We start from the raw sequence: 18,731 nt of genomic DNA on the forward strand, positions 1-18,731 counted from the left end.
TTATAACAAAGATGCTAAATATGGTCTGAAGTATTTCTCATAAAACATGGATAATTTTGGAACTAATGAGTTAAGGCAGAAATTTTCATCATAATCGACTACTTGCACAAACAGATCTACAAATGTATACACAATGAAATAGCAGTATTTTCTTTTTGCAATAAATAATTGACCTTGAATTAGTGCATAATAGGTGCTTATCTCCTTTAAAGCTATTTCCCCAGATTTATTTCTGTATAGGAATGGAAAACATTTTCCTGGCAATATTTTATCATTCCTTCCATTGTATGGACATTTAACTTCTATTAGAAAATCAGCATCAACAATGCCATCAGGTGAAGCCCCTAAAAATGGGAAATCTGGTCTAACAAATAGGCCTGAGGGCCTACATTTTACACCTTTTTGTGCCTCAAATTTGCAAATAGCTTTAGATTCAAATTGTTTTCCATGTAACAAACACTTTCTAACTATTTTATGGCTATTAATTAAAGTTTTGCATAGTTTGTTTTTGTTTCTTCTACAAGTCATTCTGGTAATTTCCCCAAATCTTGATGCAGTCAATCTCCATTTCCTGTGCCTGAACCACTCATTGCATTTACTTTGCTTCCTCGTACATTTCTCTATTGCCTTGCAGTCATTCTCAGTAACCTTCAACAAAATGAATTAATTTGGTTTTGTTCTTGTTCTGAACCTTTATTCAGAGTAGAAACACATAGATATCAATTGATCAAGTCTAAATTTGAGAATGAAGAGGTTACAATTGTATACCCGAGTTCTGCTATTTAATGCAATTCAATAAAAAAAAGTTTGCCAGAGAGCAAAAAAAAAAAAACCCAACAAAATAGCACATAGAATTCATAGTCTGTGAATACCAAATACAAATGTTAATTGTGTTAATTAAGACAAAAGATCTCATGAATATCAAAACAAATTGATTGAAAAACAAAGGATATGGAAAATATCAGTAAATGCACAGCCAAGCAAAGGAACAGTGCTTTTCGTTGCTGTTCTTCATCTCAAAGTGACAATAAAAAATTGTTTCTCATGATGTGATCAATAGTTATTACTATGCATGAATCCCGTGTCATGTGACTTTAATTATAAAATATGTGTGTAAAAATATATACATTTTTCTTTAAAGATCATAATACATAATACAAGGAGAAATGATATTTAATTATTCTTGAATAAATATCTTGATGGCAAGCCTAGTCTCATTGGTTGTTCATCATCATCATATATTTTTGTAATCCATTCTTAGTCTAGTAGTTTTGGGGCCATTTATAGCTTGTTGTTTGGTGTGAGCCAAGGCTCCGTGTTGGAGGCCATACATTGACCTATAATGGTTTACTTTTATTAATTGTTATTTGGATGGAGAATTGTCTCATTGGCACTCATACCACATCTTCCTACAAATGTACATCTATTAGACTCACCATAAGGGCATTATCTATCCAATACTCAGCAAATGGCCTTTCAAGATAGTCATGGTCATGAACTGCATTTTGAAGATCTGCTTTTGGATATATATAGCGTAAGGATATATCCATGGAAGATGTTGAGCAAAAATTAATTAAGGAATTTCTGACATGATCATTGTACCCCTTCAAATTCTGGAACTTTGCTGGTCGTGGATCATCCAGAATACTATCTAAATGTTTCCTTTTAGATGGAATATTTTGTGTCTTTACTGGTGATCCTGGAAAATACATTTGTTGCTTTTGAATAAAAAAAAAAGGTTCCTGTATGACATTATTTTGCAGGATATGTCGATGTATTGCAATTATACTGACGGTGTCATGTCACCTTGATCTTATAAAAATATTTTGTATCAAGTTTTTTTCCAATTTGGCGAAATGGGGCAATGCAAATTTTTCATTCTTAATCATTTTCTGCCTATAATTCAAGTATGTAATCATGTTGGTTTCAATCTACTTAGCAGTTACAGAGAAAATGTTTTTGATAGTTAACCAAACTATGACAGAGAACAACTGACACCGGCACCTATTGCCGGTTGAGCGACAAAAATTAATTGTGGACAAATGACAGCAGATAACATATACTCACTATTTGAAATAGTATTTTTAGCACTTTAATTTATCAGTTAATCTAAAATGCATGATTTGTTGGTTTAGTTGTTTGTTGTCCAGTCTGCAACTTTTGTTGCAGAAAGCTCGATATAGGGATAATGATGCGGTGGCAGTGTTAGCTAACTTCTTAAAAGCTTTATATTTTAGAAAGTGGAAGATATGATGCTTCATACTTTGTATATAGATGCCTCATGTTACGAAGTTTTCGTCAGTCACATGTTCAATGTCCTTGACCTCATTTTCATGGTTCAGTGACCACTTGAAAATAAAGTTCAGATTTTTGGTATGTTAAATTCTCTCTTATAATAGGATAACTACATTTGGTATGTGCGTAGCTTGCAAGGTCCTCATGCCCCTCAGACAGTTTTCACTTGAACTCGACCTCATTTCATGGATCAGTGAACAAGGTTAAGTTTTGGTGGTCAAGAGTCAAGTCCATATCTCAGAAACTTTAAGCAATAGGTCTAGTATATTAGGTGTATGGAAGGACTGCAAGGTGTACATGTCCAACTGGCAGATGTCATCTGACCTTGACATCATTTTCATGGTTCAGTGGTCAAATTTAAGTTTTTGAGTTTTGGTCTTTTTATCTAATACTATATGCCATAGGTCCACTATATTTGGTGTATGGAAATATTTTATGATCTATATGTCAGTCTCGCAGGTTTTATTTTTACCTTGACCTCGTTTTCCCGGTTCATTGCTCAGTGTTAAGTTTTTTTGTTTTGGTCTATTTTCCCTAAACTATAAGCAATAGGTCAACTGTATTTGTTCTATGGAAGCATTTTTAGCTGTACATGTCTGCCTGGCATGGTTCATCTGACCTTGACCTTATTTTCATGGTTCATATGTGACAGTTGTAGTAAAGCTTTCTATTTAAGAGTATCAACATAATGTCAATGATTAGTAAAGAAGGCAAGAGATTTCAGTGTGTGCACTCTGGTTCTAGAGTTTTGAACTACTTTACAATACCAATACCATTGTAGAAAGCTTTAGGTTTGTGAAAAGTCTGGAGGTTTTCTGTGCAGCACTTTTCCACCTGTACGTCTCCTGTTTGAATAAAGTGCATCAGCATCATCATGACAGCAGCAATATGTTTGCATGTACCATGTGGTCCTTTTCCTGCTAGGCATTCACAGTGAGAATTTAATGGTTCCCCAGTACATCTATCAATTTTAATTTTATAGTTGTATGTTACCTACAGGTAGAAGGAATTGTATTACTTTCACAATAGTATCAACACTTAAAAGCATGCATTCATAAAATTTAAGAAAGCCTTATATGTGTTTTTCATAAATGTTTTGTTATAAATGAGGCCACTATACATTGTATTTAAGATTTGAATTATTTCACATATTTAATGTGGAATTTTATCATTGTTGAAGGTCCTTTATAAAAGTCATAAAATTGAGAATGGAATATACATTTTTGTATATCCACTACATACATGTATGAAGTTGAACTGTGGTGGATTTAAATAATGTGTCCTACAGAAACTGTGACAACTGGTCCAATGTATGTGTGCACATAAAAATATTGAATTAAAGAACTTGCACAGAGTTACATGTAAATGACAAATGTATCGACTATATTATTTGTTTGTACGCACTAACATGTAATAGAGACTTTCAGATACTAGTATATAATTTGAAGAAACTGAAGGAATTATAAAAATAATTATAATTTATGCAGCAAATGTGTGAGGCCCTCATGATCATATGCAGTCAAATCCCCTTATTAGTAAAATAAATGATATAAAGTGTTAAATGTCTGAATTTCTAATTTAATTGAACCTTATGTCTCATTGCTGCACCAACAATTCCACTGAAGAAAGTGTATTGACCACTCTGATAGAAGCTGCAGGCTAAAATTCTATGTGATTCAAACATTTTTTTCCCTTTTTCCAACGCCTTTATATCCCCACTAGCCTGTCGATCTTCCGCCATCCGATATAGGAAGTATCCCTCTATTTGTTCTGTAGTAACTTTTGGTAGCATGATTTTATGTTCCGGCCGTAACTGTTGGAATCCTGTCAAAGGCCACTGTGGCTCTAATGGTTCTGGCAAGTTAACAGGAACACCACGGAAGTTTGCATTCCTGTCATAAGCTCTCAATTTTGGAGTAAAAATAAAATATGACACTACATTTGGAAAATTAAAATATAGTTTTCTCATGTTTAGTATCATTCATATTGGAAGAAAAACAACTAGCTTCTCTGTTACAATCAATAAGTCTCATTTCATACATATCATAAAATATAAGAATACACTTACTTTTGTTTGAACATTGACCAGAGATCAGTCATCACCATATTCATACTTATCTATTAGCCAACTGGGACAGTAAATGTGATGAAAATGAAATTGAAACAAGAGAAGAAGTCCAAGATGTTATATTGAAATCAACATACTAGCACTTCCCCTAATTGTGACAAATCAAAATTAATTCCAACAACAACAGGAAGCATGCCAACTGGAAACTGAAAATAAAATAAAAAATGAAATGAACTATAAATTGTAAAACACAGGTACTAAATCCATTGCAATAAACACGACTCATTATTATGCTTCAGACACTTTAGGTTCTCCAAACTTAACTAGACTAGAACTAATGTTACATTTGTCCTTACATATTGTGTGATAGAGGATGAAGATATATTATAGTAGATGATTAAAATACTCTCATGCCGCAGAAAAATACAAATCATATTTATGTTAACATTTTTTATCTCTTCAATTTAAATGACATTTATAAAGGTCAGGATATGAAAATGAAGCTGGTGACTGTTAATTGCTGTTACATGTAGGTACATTGTAGCTGACCACACCTCTTTCATCTTTTCAATTTATGACTTTTTATGATTTAAAAGGATATTAAAATGAAGCTTGTGACTGTTAATACATGTAGCTTTATTGTTGTTAAGCGACTGACCACATTCAATTTTATCAAGGAAAAGTCTGAGGTTTAATTTGTTTAAAGTATTTTTATTTACATTTATACTGTTGTGAAAACATGACAACACAAGAATTGTTTGTAGTGGTGATGTATCTGGTTCAGGTTTCAATCTTTGCCATTTATTTAGATTATTTAGATTACACATTATCACTGGTATCAGTATCCCTACATAAAATTGAGAATGGATACAGGGAATGTATGGTAGAGTCTGAATAATATCTATTCTGGCTAGTGAGAATTTAGTAAAATTTGGTAAATTTTATACATTATACAGTGGTCCCCAAAGGTTTCAAACAGAATAAATAACAGTATGATGGACCCCCTAAGGCCCTTTGATAGATGTCACATCAGGATCAAAAGTGACAAGATACCTACAAATTATATCCCCTTTTTAATCTTTTAAACACGGTATTTCATGATAAAACCCTACGTAAGGGCATAAAGTACAGATGAAATGCGGTAATTGTACTATTACAGTATCGTGTATGGGGTATTGAATTATTTAGATATAACAAGACTCGGGAGATATTGGCGAGCGATTCAATGTCAATGATCAGATCCTGACAGATGACCTTGGTGCTAATCCTATTTTATCCATAGCTTAAAACAGAACAAAACTGAAACAAATAACCTGTAAATCAATAAAAAGATATAAAATGGATTATCAACCTCTCAATTAAGTCTGTTTTTCTGCCGGTAGTAGTGGCACCACGACGTGTAAGCTCATTTTTTAGCTTCGGTATGGGCCACAGAACGTAAACATCCGCCATATTGGATTTTCTGTAACTGATGGTACAGTTGCGCCACCTGTCGTTAAGGTCGGCGGGTGAAAGCCTTTATTGGCTTGCACCTACGTTTTTTCGCTAATAGGTGGCGTATTGTTCCATCAGTTATACTTTCGGAACTCCTCGTGACCTATCGAAAAAGCGCCATATTGTTGTCAACGTAAACACCGCGAGTTTTAAAGATTAAAGAAGATGCCACAGTATTGTAGTGTTCCTGGATGTAGGAATTCTGGTGGTCACAAGTTTCCTGAAGAAAGAGAATTGCAACTTAGATGGAGAGTGGCTATTAAAAGAAGAGACTCTACCACAAAAGGTCTCTGGAAGCCAGGGAAACATGACGTTGTTTGTGCCGCCCATTTCAAGGAGGCTGACTACAGAGTTTCTGGACTATTAGGTTAGATAACTTTCAATGATGAATAACATTAATATTTATTAATATTTATTGGAATTTTAAAGTGTAGTGATACTTCCAAGTACAAGTCATATACCTTTCACAAGTGGATGTCAATTTTAAGCGCAGATAATGGCAAATATAATATGATTATGAATATAAATCAGTTTCCACAGTGCACTTTGGCAGCACAAATTCCTTGTTTATTTTTTAAAATATGTATCAGTTATATATTTTATCATATTTATTGTACTGAGCAACAGGTCTTTGTATTTTTTTAGCAGCTTGGGCTTGTGTGCTTGTTTGAAGAATCACTACATATATATTCATTTTTCATCATGTTTATAAACCAATTTCTACAAATGCAATATTGTGTCGAATGAGTTTTTTCATTAAACTTGTCTTTTTTTGGGGGTAAAATTACAGTATTTATTTACCTTTCTATAAATTGGGCCTTTAAGGACATAGTCACATACATTTTTACATGTACCTAGAAGGTGACAGCTTTTCAAACCTCCCAAATATAGTTTTGTCTAGCTGATTAGACATTAAATTTTGTCTACAATACATGTATCTATTTCCGATGGGTCTTCATACATTCATCCTACACTTTGCAATCAAATTTAATAACATACAAAGTATTGAATGACAATTGTGTTTCTAGCAACAAACTATTTATAGCTGCATGTGGCTTCCACTATAACCTGGATATTTTACTTTTAAAAGTTTAAAGATGTATTATATGATTATGTAAGAATGAACATTTAGATGAGATAAATGACACAATCTTGTATTTTAACTATTTGTTTAAGTTGTGCAAATATGTTTTTACCTTTGGTTACAATATCATTGATTCATATACATGTATATTATATGACATGTGTATCTGACAAGGACATCATCACATTCTTGAGTATCATTGACACATCTTACAAGAAGACACCCCATGCCATATAGTTGGTTATTAAATATCACACATGAGTAAATATGAAGCAATTCAAACAAAACTAGAGGCTCTAAAGAGCCTGTGTCGCTCACCTTGGTTTTTGTGAATATTAAACAAAGGACGTAGATGGATTCATGACAAAATTGTGTTTTGGTGATGGTGATGTGTTTGTTCATCTTACTTTACTGAACATTCTAACTGCTTACAATTATCTCTATCTATAATTAACTTGGCTTAGTAGTTTCAGAGAAGATTTTTGTAAAACCCAACAACAGGTTGTCCGATTCACCTGAAAAATTCAGGGCAGATAGATCTGGACCTGATGAACATTTACCCCATGTCAGATTTGCTCTAAATGCTTTGGTTTTTGAGTTATAAGCCAACAACTGAATTTTACCCCTATGTTCTACTTTTAGCCATGGCGGCCATCATGGTAAGTTGACCGGGTCACGCCACACATTTTTAAAACTAAATACCCAAATGATGATTGTGGCCAAGTTTGGTTTAATTTGGCCACATATTATCAGAGGAGAAGATTTTTGTAAAAGATAACTAAGATTTACAAAAAATTGTTAAAAATTGACTATAAAAAGAAATAACTCCTAAAGGGGTCAACTGACCATTTCGGTCATGTTAACTTATTTGTAAATCTTACTTTGCTGAACATTATTGCTGTTAACAGTTTATCTCTATCTATAATAATATTCAAGATAATAACCAAAAACGGGAAAATTTCCTTAAAATTACCAATTTAGGGGCAGCAACCCAACAACAGGTTGTCCGATTCACCTGAAAAATTCAGGGCAGATAGATCTTGACCTGATGAACATTTTTACCCCATGTCAGATTTGCTCTAAATGCTTTGGTTTTTGAGTTATAAGCCAAAAACTGCATTTTACCCCTATGTTCTATTTTTAGCCGTGGCGGCCATCTTGGTTGGTTGGCGGGGTCACGCCACACAATTTCTAAACTAGATACCCAATGATGATTATGGCCAAGTTTGGATTAATTTGGCCCAGCAGTTTCAGAGGAGAAGATTTTTGTAAAAGATAACTAAGATCTACAAAAAATGGTTAAAAATTGACTATAAAGGGCAATTACTCTTAAAGGGGTCATTTGACCATTTCCGTCATGTTAACTTATTTGTAAATCTTACTTTGCTGAACATTATTGCTCTTTACAGTTTATCTCTATTTATAATAATATTCAAGATAATAACCAAAAACAGCAAAATTTCCTTAAAATTACCAATTTAGGGGCAGCAACCCAACAACTGGTTGTCTGATTCATCTGAAAATTTCAGGGCAGATAGATCTTGACCTGATGAACATTTTTACCCCATGTCAGATTTGCTCTAAATGCTTTGGTTTTTGAGTTATAAGCCAAAAACTGCATTTTACCCCTATGTTCTATTTTTAGCCGTGGCGGCCATCTTGGTTGGTTGGCGGGGTCACGCCACACAATTTCTAAACTAGATACCCCAATGATGATTATGGCCAAGTTTGGTTTAATTTGGCCCAACAGTTTCAGAGGAGAAGATTTTTGTAAAAGTTAACGACGACGGACGCAGGACGACGGACGACGACAGACGACGCCGGACGCCGGACGCCTAGTGATGAGAAAAGCTCACTTGGCCCTTCGGGCCAGGTGAGCTAAAAAGGGCTTATCTCAATAAATTAGTATTTACATAAAAATTAGAAGTTGTATGCTTGTCAGTGAGACAACTGTCCAGAGGTAGAGGCCTTCCAGGGGCCCTCCCCCTCCTATTCTAGCAAAAATTTCATTGATTATATAGAAATCCATTGAAGCATGACCATAGCAGCCCTCTCTTAGACAGTCAGTGGGCCTTCACTTAAGAAAAATTCTGGATCTGCAACTGCTGTCTACTAGCAAACTTCAAATGAAGTGGATGTAGGCAATTACAGTCAACTTTTGCCTTTAACAATGAGAAAAACTCATACCATATATATAGCTGGCTATAAAAAGCCTTAAAATGGTAAATAAGAAACATTAATTTGTTTTACCTCTTAGATCTGCCTTAATGAGCAACTTGTGTTAATATGGATAACACTAACAGTATTCTGTTTTACTCTCAAACGAATTTTGAAAGAGCACATCATTATTCCTATACATCCTTTTGGTAATTTGGCATTTTTTTTCCATGGTCAATTTCTTTTCGTTCTCAGACCAGTCAAATTCATTTTATTGTATCTTTACTATTGAATTTCTGTTATTTTTAAAATGCATGATATTTGCTTTGTTTGCTTTGTGTTTTTTGTTTGTTTTTACAGAAAACCTGGATGCACATTAATTTTGAAAGGGAGCATTGATCTGACCAACACACAGTCTCTAATGTCTGGAATCAGGAATTCAGTATTGTTGAAATGTATCACTTTATGGTTTTAGGTTATAAAGGCAGAATAAAAAAACAAATTCATCTCAGATTTATAATGCAACATCTGCATTTGACATGTATAAATGTATTTATATTAATAACTATATATTTACCGCATACCGGTACATTAAAAATAACCACATGAATAAATAATGAACAACTAATAAATGTTTTGTGTACAAAGGGCAATAACTCATTCATTAGACAGATGGTACAATCTAAAATAATAAGTTAAATAATTATATTGTATCAGAAAAAAATGTAGGTAGTACCCAACACTTTCACTAAGATTAATTTGGCTCGTTTCATTTTCATCAAATTTTAACACAGTATTTACTTTGACCCTTTAACAAAAATATAAAAATTTTGAACCAACCGTTTTGTCAGAAAAATTACACTGGTTATATATAGCAGTTTGACAAACACCATTTTTTATCATTGAAAAGCTTAATATTCCCTTTACAACACAACGTAATTATAACGTTAAGCTGACTTTACAGAGTTATCTCCCTGTAGTGTTAGGTACCACCTTAATATAGTGAAATCAAATTATAGTTATATTACATTTTGTTAAGTAACTTTATTGCAATCACTCATTAATATTTGAATGAAATGCTGCATCTTTCTTTACTAACTTGTCGTCAAATAAATTTTGTTGATGCAGTTTAGGTGTTCAAGCATTTGATAGTTTGATACCAGTTAAATTGAAAACTTCAAAATTGGTACTTGCTGCTACACAGCTACGCACACAACATTTAGGGATAAAAGTGAAGACTCTTGAATCATATCAATTTGTCTGGGAGTGGGAGAGTTGACATGACTTCTTGAAATAGTTTATTTAAAAAATATCTGCCTGGCAAAAAGCTTGATCCAAACACATTATTAGTATCCAATAACAGGTTTAACTCCTGATATAAGCATGTAATATTTGCCACTAAACATAAACCATTCATTCAATTTTTAAATTTGTTATAAAAAAAAAATATGACTTGAAAATTCACAAGGACAATTAGTAATCTTTTTTTAACCTACATGTATTTTATAGGAATACCTTGAGTTTCAAGGGCTAGGGGGAGTTGCTATATTTTGTCAAATTTCTAGAAAATGATTCAAACACATTATTACAGTACTACATGTATCACAATAACAGGTTTTTTGTTATGGCCTGTTTAATGTTTTATCTTTCATTTTGATTGAAGTATCATAAAATGCCCTTTTTTTTTAGGGTCACGTAAGCGGCTTCTTCCAGATGCTGTCCCCTCATTGTTTTTGTTTAGGGAAAGTTCTTCACCCAGATCATCAAAATACAGTAGACGAGATGATGTGGACTTAAGCGTGGTCAATAATGTACAGTTTGAAGTTGCGGTTGATAACGAGGCTGAGGTCAAAGAAAAATTTGATGACTTAGATGGCATTGAGCCTATGCAACAGGAAATGGGAGTGCACTGTACCTTACTTGGAAGATTCAGTATTGAGAATTTAGAGAATGATCCAAAACGTGTCCAATGTTATACCTCATTCAGGGACTATGAGCATTTTATGCTGTTTTTCAATTGTTTAGGCCCAGCTGTAACTGAATTAAATTACCAATGTCTGTCTTTGACACCAAAAGATCAACTGTTTATGTGTTTAATGAAGTTACGTCAGAACAAAGAAGATTTAGAATTAAGTTTTTTATTTGAAGTGTCTGAATCAACTGTGTCAAAGATTGTCATAACTTGGATAAATTTCATGTACTTTCAATTAAAAGAGATTAACATATGGCCATCTAGAGATATTGTGACTGATTATATGCCAGATGATTTTAAGTACAAATTTGCAACTACCCGGGTGATATTAGATGCTACTGAAACCCCTATACAGAAGCCATCACATGTTGATGCACAAAGTGTGACATGGTCTAGCTACAAACATAAAAACACAATTAAAACCATGATAGGTTGCACACCAAGAGGCACAGTATCATATGTAAGTGATGCTTATGGGGGTTCAGCAAATGACCGTCAGATCATAGAAAAGTCTGAATTGCTTCAGCTGAACTTGAACTTATTTGAACAGAAAGATAGCATAATGGCAGACAGAGGAATAATGGTTCAGGATTTATTTGCAGCACAAGATGTGAAAGTGAACACTCCCACTATGCTTAAAGGAAAAAGTCAGTTGGAACCCGAGGAAGTTGTAAGGGACAGGAGAGTAGCATCCAAAAGAATTCACATAGAGCGAGTTATTGGATTAGCCAAAACATTTAAGATCTTGAAAAATGAACTGCCATCAGGCAAACTTATACTTGGGTCTAGAATTATTTTTGTGTGTTTTTCTATTGCAAATTTCAGAAAGTGTATTGTGAATGAAAATGCATAAGAATATATTTGACAAAATTACTCAAAACCAGATGGACTGTAAATGCTTGTTCATGTAAATGTTGTTTGCTTATTTATAAATTACACTTTATCAGTTTCATGTGTCCAAAGTGAGTTTTTGGCTTTTATAAATGGCAGAATTAATCCAAAATATTTAAAAGCCTTTGAAGGCAGTTACTTTTAATATCAAATTTACTGAAGCATTTTCAATCATAACATGCTTTTTGTCGAGCCTGCAACTTTTGTTGCAGAAAGCTCGACATAGGGATAGTGATCCGGCGGCGGCGGCAACGGCGGCGGCGGCGGTGTTAGCTCACTTCTTAAAAGCTATATATTTTAGAAGGTGGAAGACCTGGATGCTTCATATTTTGTATATAGATGCCTCATGTTACGAAGTTTCCGTCAGTCACATGTCCATTGTCCTTGACCTTATTTTCATGGTTCAGTGACCACTTGAAAAAAAAGTTCAGATTTTTTGTAATGTTAAATTCTCTCTTACTGTAAGTAATAGGATAACTATATTTAGTATGTGCGTACCTTGCAAGGTCCTCATGCCCATCAGACAGTTTTCACTTGACCTCGACCTCATTTCATGGATCAGTGAACAAGGTTAAGTTTTGGTGGTCAAGTCCATATCTCAGATACTATAAGCAATAGGTCTAGTATATTCGGTGTATGAAAGGACTGTAAGGTGTACATGTCCAACTGGCAGGTGTCATCTGACCTTGACCTCATTTTCATGGTTCAGTGGTTATAGTTAAGTTTTTGTGTTTTGGTCTGTTTTTCTCATACTTTATGCAATAGGTTTACTATAATCGTTGTATGGAATGATTGTAAGGTGTACATGTCAAGCGGGCAGATGTCATCTGACCTTGACCTCATTTTCATGGTTCAGTGGTTAAGTTTTTGAGTTTTGGTCTTTTTATCTAATACTATATGTCATAGGTCAACTATATTTGGTGTATGGAAATATTTTATGATCTATATGTCAGTCGTGCAGGTTTTATTTGACCTTGACCTGGTTTTCACGGTTAATTGCTCAGTGTTAAGTTTGTTTTTTGGTCTATTTTCTTAAACTGTAAGCAATAGGTCAACTATATTTGGTGTATGGAAGCATTGTTAATTGTACATGTCTGCCTGGCATATGGTTCAACTGACCTTGACCTCATTTTCATGGTTCATGTTAAGTTTATGTGACAGTCGTAATAAAGCTTTATATTTAGGAGTATCAACATAATATCAATGATTAGTAAAGAAGGCGAGACATTTCAGTGTGTGCACTCTTGTTGAAATTTGCCAAAATAATAACATTATTTGATTGTCTTTTAAAATTTTGAAGATAGTTTGAAACAATGATGTAACACATAATTTTTGGGCTACTTTTATGCCTGTTAATTATTTTAAAAAATGAGATTTATAAGTTTATTATACCTACATAAACATAATTTTTCAAACATTTATTTATTAACTTGCAAAATTTTAAAGAATAAGATTGATTTTCAAATTGATATTCTTTTCTTGCTATTAATTATGTTACTTGACAAACATTAAATTAATCATGGTTCCCAAATTTTGGCACATTCTGATTTTGCACCCATGTCATTAAATGGATCAAACATTTTATGGTATTGTCTACTATAGTAGATTTTATTCCATGTAATTTCATTTCTGAGATACATGTACATGTACAAAATTTTGAAAGAAAAAAATAACTTGTTTACCAGTATTTCAATTGCTCTGAAAGTATACTGCAATGTTTAAAATCACAAGTAGAAGGTATGGATTCATTTAAGGGGTTATGGGGCCAAAGTTTAGGAATTAAGGGCCAAAAAGGGGCCAAAACAAGCATTTTTCTAGTTTCCAGACAATACCTTGTGTGTAATTGCATGGATCTCTCTGAAATTGTACCACAATGTACAATATAACAAAGGGGAGGTTGGATTAAGTTTTGGGTTAATTGCCGAAAATATGTAGGAATTAAGGGCCAAAAAGAAGCATGTTTCTAGTTTCCAAACAATCATGACAATAACTTGTGTTTAAGTGTATGGATCTCTCTGAAATATTCAATTGCACAGTATTGTGCAATAGATGTGTTAGATCTTGAACTACATTAATTTTGTGGCAAAAACCTATATTATGTCAAAAATTTGATCACAATCAAAATTCAGACGGTATCAAGCTTGAATATTGTGACCAAATTTGCCCCAACTGTTCAGGGTTCGACCACTGGGGTCGTATAAAGCTGCGCCCTGCGGAGCACCTGGTTATGTTTAAAATTGTTTATTTAATTTAGAATGTTGAATTTATGATACATGTTTGAAAGCCATATGGCATGTATGGAATGAATAAAAATATTAATTTATTTGGAACTATCGACATTTGAAAAATTCTTAATGAATCCATTTTTTTTTTATTAAATACCAAAGATGCAGCAGTTATCTAATCTAAAAGTACATGTACAATGAATGTTTTTAGAATACAAAATAACATGGGAATGTTTGAACTTTGAGAGTTATAACAAAGATGCTAAATATGGTCTGAAGTATTTCTCATAAAACATGGATAATTTTGGAACTAATGAGTTAAGGCAGAAATTTTCATCATAATCGACTACTTGCACAAACAGATCTACAAAGGTATACACAATGAAATAGCAGTATTTTCTTTTTGCAATAAATAATTGACCTTGAATTAGTGCATAATAGGTGCTTATCTCCTTTAAAGCTATTTCCCCAGATTTATTTCTGTATAGGAATGGAAAACATTTTCCTGGCAATATTTTATCATTCCTTCCATTGTATGGACATTTAACTTCTATTAGAAAATCAGCATCAACAATGCCATCAGGTGAAGCCCCTAAAAATGGGAAATCTGGTCTAACAAACAGGCCTGAGGGCCTACATTTTACACCTTTTTGTGCCTCAAATTTGCAAATAGCTTTAGATTCAAATTGTTTTCCATGTAACAAACACTTTCTAACTATTTTATGGCTATTAATTAAAGTTTTGCATAGTTTGTTTTTGTTTCTTCTACAAGTCATTCTGGTAATTTCCCCAAATCTTGATGCAGTCAATCTCCATTTCCTGTGCCTGAACCACTCATTGCATTTACTTTGCTTCCTCGTACATTTCTCTATTGCCTTGCAGTCATTCTCAGTAACCTTCAACAAAATGAATTAATTTGGTTTTGTTCTTGTTCTGAACAATTATTCAGAGTAGAAACACATAGATATCAATTGATCAAGTCTAAATTTGAGAATGAAGATGTTACAATTGTATACCCGAGTTCTGCTATTTAATGCAATTCAATAAAAAAAAGTTTGCCAGAGAGCAAAAAAAAAAAACCAACAAAATAGCACATAGAATTCATAGTCTGTGAATACCAAATACAAATGTTAATTGTGTTAATTAAGACAAAAGATCTCATGAATATCAAAACAAATTGATTGAAAAACAAAGGATATGGAAAATATCAGTAAATGCACAGCCAAGCAAAGGAACAGTGCTTTTCGTTGCTGTTCTTCTTCTCAAAGTGACAATAAAAAATTGTTTCTCATGATGTGATCAATAGTTATTACTATGCATGAATCCCGTGTCATGTGACTTTAATTATAAAATATGTGTGTAAAAATATATACATTTTTCTTTAAAGATCATAATACATAATACAAGGAGAAATGATATTTAATTATTCTTGAATAAATATCTTGATGGCAAGCCTAGTCTCATTGGTTGTTCATCATCATCATATATTTTTGTAATCCATTCTTAGTCTAGTAGTTTTGGGGCCATTTATAGCTTGTTGTTTGGTGTGAGCCAAGGCTCCGTGTTGGAGGCCATACATTGACCTATAATGGTTTACTTTTATTAATTGTTATTTGGATGGAGAATTGTCTCATTGGCACTCATACCACATCTTCCTACAAATGTACATCTATTAGACTCACCATAAGGGCATTATCTATCCAATACTCAGCAAATGGCCTTTCAAGATAGTCATGGTCATGAACTGCATTTTGAAGATCTGCTTTTGGATATATATAGCGTAAGGATATATCCATGGAAGATGTTGAGCAAAAATTAATTAAGGAATTTCTGACATGATCATTGTACCCCTTCAAATTCTGGAACTTTGCTGGTCGTGGATCATCCAGAATACTATCTAAATGTTTCCTTTTAGATGGAATATTTTGTGTCTTTACTGGTGATCCTGGAAAATACATTTGTTGCTTTTGAATAAAAAAAAAAAGGTTCCTGTATGACATTATTTTGCAGGATATGTCGATGTATTGCAATTATACTGACGGTGTCATGTCACCTTGATCTTATAAAAATATTTTGTATCAAGTTTTTTTCCAATTTGGCGAAATGGGGCAATGCAAATTTTTCATTCTTAATCATTTTCTGCCTATAATTCAAGTATGTAATCATGTTGGTTTCAATCTACTTAGCAGTTACAGAGAAAATGTTTTTGATAGTTAACCAAACTATGACAGAGAACAACTGACACCGGCACCTATTGCCGGTTGAGCGACAAAAATTAATTGTGGACAAATGACAGCAGATAACATATACTCACTATTTGAAATAGTATTTTTAGCACTTTAATTTATCAGTTAATCTAAAATGCATGATTTGTTGGTTTAGTTGTTTGTTGTCCAGTCTGCAACTTTTGTTGCAGAAAGCTCGATATAGGGATAATGATGCGGTGGCAGTGTTAGCTAACTTCTTAAAAGCTTTATATTTTAGAAAGTGGAAGATATGATGCTTCATACTTTGTATATAGATGCCTCATGTTACGAAGTTTTCGTCAGTCACATGTCCAATGTCCTTGACCTCATTTTCATGGTTCAGTGACCACTTGAAAATAAAGTTCAGATTTTTGGTATGTTAAATTCTCTCTTATAATAGGATAACTACATTTGGTATGTGCGTAGCTTGCAAGGTCCTCATGCCCCTCAGACAGTTTTCACTTGAACTCGACCTCATTTCATGGATCAGTGAACAAGGTTAAGTTTTGGTGGTCAAGAGTCAAGTCCATATCTCAGAAACTTTAAGCAATAGGTCTAGTATATTAGGTGTATGGAAGGACTGCAAGGTGTACATGTCCAACTGGCAGATGTCATCTGACCTTGACTTCATTTTCATGGTTCAGTGGTCAAATTTAAGTTTTTGAGTTTTGGTCTTTTTATCTAATACTATATGCCATAGGTCCACTATATTTGGTGTATGGAAATATTTTATGATCTATATGTCAGTCTCGCAGGTTTTATTTTTACCTTGACCTCGTTTTCCCGGTTCATTGCTCAGTGTTAAGTTTTTTTGTTTTGGTCTATTTTCCCTAAACTATAAGCAATAGGTCAACTGTATTTGTTCTATGGAAGCATTTTTAGCTGTACATGTCTGCCTGGCATGGTTCATCTGACCTTGACCTTATTTTCATGGTTCATATGTGACAGTTGTAGTAAAGCTTTCTATTTAAGAGTATCAACATAATGTCAATGATTAGTAAAGAAGGCAAGATATTTCAGTGTGTGCACTCTGGTTCTAGAGTTTTGAACTACTTTACAATACCAATACCATTGTAGAAAGCTTTAGGTTTGTGAAAAGTCTGGAGGTTTTCTGTGCAGCACTTTTCCACCTGTACGTCTCCTGTTTGAATAAAGTGCATCAGCATCATCATGACAGCAGCAATATGTTTGCATGTACCATGTGGTCCTTTTCCTGCTAGGCATTCACAGTGAGAATTTAATGGTTCCCCAGTACATCTATCAATTTTAATTTTATAGTTGTATGTTACCTACAGGTAGAAGGAATTGTATTACTTTCACAATAGTATCAACACTTAAAAGCATGCATTCATAAAATTTAAGAAAGCCTTATATGTGTTTTTCATAAATGTTTTGTTATAAATGAGGCCACTATACATTGTATTTAAGATTTGAATTATTTCACATATTTAATGTGGAATTTTATCATTGTTGAAGGTCCTTTATAAAAGTCATAAAATTGAGAATGGAATATACATTTTTGTATATCCACTACATACATGTATGAAGTTGAACTGTGGTGGATTTAAATAATGTGTCCTACAGAAACTGTGACAACTGGTCCAATGTATGTGTGCACATAAAAATATTGAATTAAAGAAACTTGCACAGAGTTACATGTACATGTAAATGACAAATGTATCGACTATATTATTTGTTTGTACGCACTAACATGTAATAGAGACTTTCAGATACTAGTATATAATTTGAAGAAACTGAAGGAATTATAAAAATAATTATAATTTATGCAGCAAATGTGTGAGGCCCTCATGATCATATGCAGTCAAATCCCCCTATTAGTAAAATAAATGATATAAAGTGTTAAATGTCTGAATTTCTAATTTAATTGAACCTTATGTCTCATTGCTGCACCAACAATTCCACTTAAGAAAGTGTATTGACCACTCTGATAGAAGCTGCAGGCTAAAATTCTATGTGATTCAAACATTTTTTCCCCTTTTTCCAACGCCTTTATATCCCCACTAGCCTGTCGATCTTCCGCCATCCGATATAGGAAGTATCCCTCTATTTGTTCTGTAGTAACTTTTGGTAGCATGATTTTATGTTCCGGCCGTAACTGTTGGAATCCTGTCAAAAGCCACTGTGGCTCTAATGGTTCTGGCAAGTTAACAGGAACACCACGGAAGTTTGCATTCCTGTCATAAGCTCTCAATCTGGAGTAAAAATAAAATATGACACTACATTTGGAAAATTAAAATATAGTTTTCTCATGTTTAGTATCATTCATATTTGACACATT

At 33.4% G+C, this 18,731-nt stretch overlaps 3 protein-coding genes across 3 annotated transcripts; 1 reads left to right on the forward strand and 2 right to left on the reverse strand.

The window, feature by feature from the left end:
* On the reverse strand, positions 1-3,370 carry LOC139521379 (uncharacterized). Its single transcript, XM_071314858.1, has 3 exons — positions 3,069-3,370; positions 1,437-1,699; positions 1-648 (listed from the first exon to the last, which is right to left on the reverse strand). The coding sequence occupies exons 1-3, from the start codon at positions 3,169-3,171 to the stop codon at positions 1-3; spliced, it is 1,014 nt and encodes a 337-aa protein (XP_071170959.1). The 5' UTR covers positions 3,172-3,370.
* Positions 3,371-5,910: 2,540 nt separating this feature from the next.
* Positions 5,911-14,935, forward strand: LOC139521875 (uncharacterized). Its single transcript, XM_071315549.1, has 2 exons — positions 5,911-6,224; positions 10,788-14,935. The coding sequence occupies exons 1-2, from the start codon at positions 6,023-6,025 to the stop codon at positions 11,921-11,923; spliced, it is 1,338 nt and encodes a 445-aa protein (XP_071171650.1). The 5' UTR covers positions 5,911-6,022; the 3' UTR covers positions 11,924-14,935.
* On the reverse strand, positions 14,435-17,803 carry LOC139521874 (uncharacterized). Its single transcript, XM_071315547.1, has 3 exons — positions 17,502-17,803; positions 15,869-16,131; positions 14,435-15,082 (listed from the first exon to the last, which is right to left on the reverse strand). Exons 1-3 carry the CDS (start codon positions 17,602-17,604, stop codon positions 14,435-14,437), a joined length of 1,014 nt encoding a protein of 337 aa, XP_071171648.1. The 5' UTR covers positions 17,605-17,803.
* Positions 17,804-18,731: the final 928 nt, after the last annotated feature.

This window comes from Mytilus edulis, chromosome 4 (assembly GCF_963676685.1).
Source record: "Mytilus edulis chromosome 4, xbMytEdul2.2, whole genome shotgun sequence".
In the NCBI taxonomy this organism is placed as follows: domain Eukaryota; kingdom Metazoa; phylum Mollusca; class Bivalvia; order Mytilida; family Mytilidae; genus Mytilus; species Mytilus edulis.

Bases quoted from the DNA above. Each gene is read 5' to 3' on its own strand.
- LOC139521379 (XM_071314858.1), bottom strand. From the start codon at position 3,171: ATGATGATGCTGATGCACTTTATTCAAACAGGAGACGTACAGGTGGAA. The intron at 1,700-3,068 runs GTATTGGTATTG...TGTATTTTCCAG, and splicing joins ACCTAAAGCTTTCTACAATG to GATCACCAGTAAAGACACAA. The intron at 649-1,436 runs GTGAGTCTAATA...ATTTTGTTGAAG, and splicing joins GGATAGATAATGCCCTTATG to GTTACTGAGAATGACTGCAA.
- LOC139521875 (XM_071315549.1), top strand. From the start codon at position 6,023: ATGCCACAGTATTGTAGTGTTCCTGGATGTAGGAATTCTGGTGGTCAC. The intron at 6,225-10,787 runs GTTAGATAACTT...CTTTTTTTTTAG, and splicing joins CAGAGTTTCTGGACTATTAG to GGTCACGTAAGCGGCTTCTT.
- LOC139521874 (XM_071315547.1), bottom strand. From the start codon at position 17,604: ATGATGATGCTGATGCACTTTATTCAAACAGGAGACGTACAGGTGGAA. The intron at 16,132-17,501 runs GTATTGGTATTG...TGTATTTTCCAG, and splicing joins ACCTAAAGCTTTCTACAATG to GATCACCAGTAAAGACACAA. The intron at 15,083-15,868 runs GTGAGTCTAATA...ATTTTGTTGAAG, and splicing joins GGATAGATAATGCCCTTATG to GTTACTGAGAATGACTGCAA.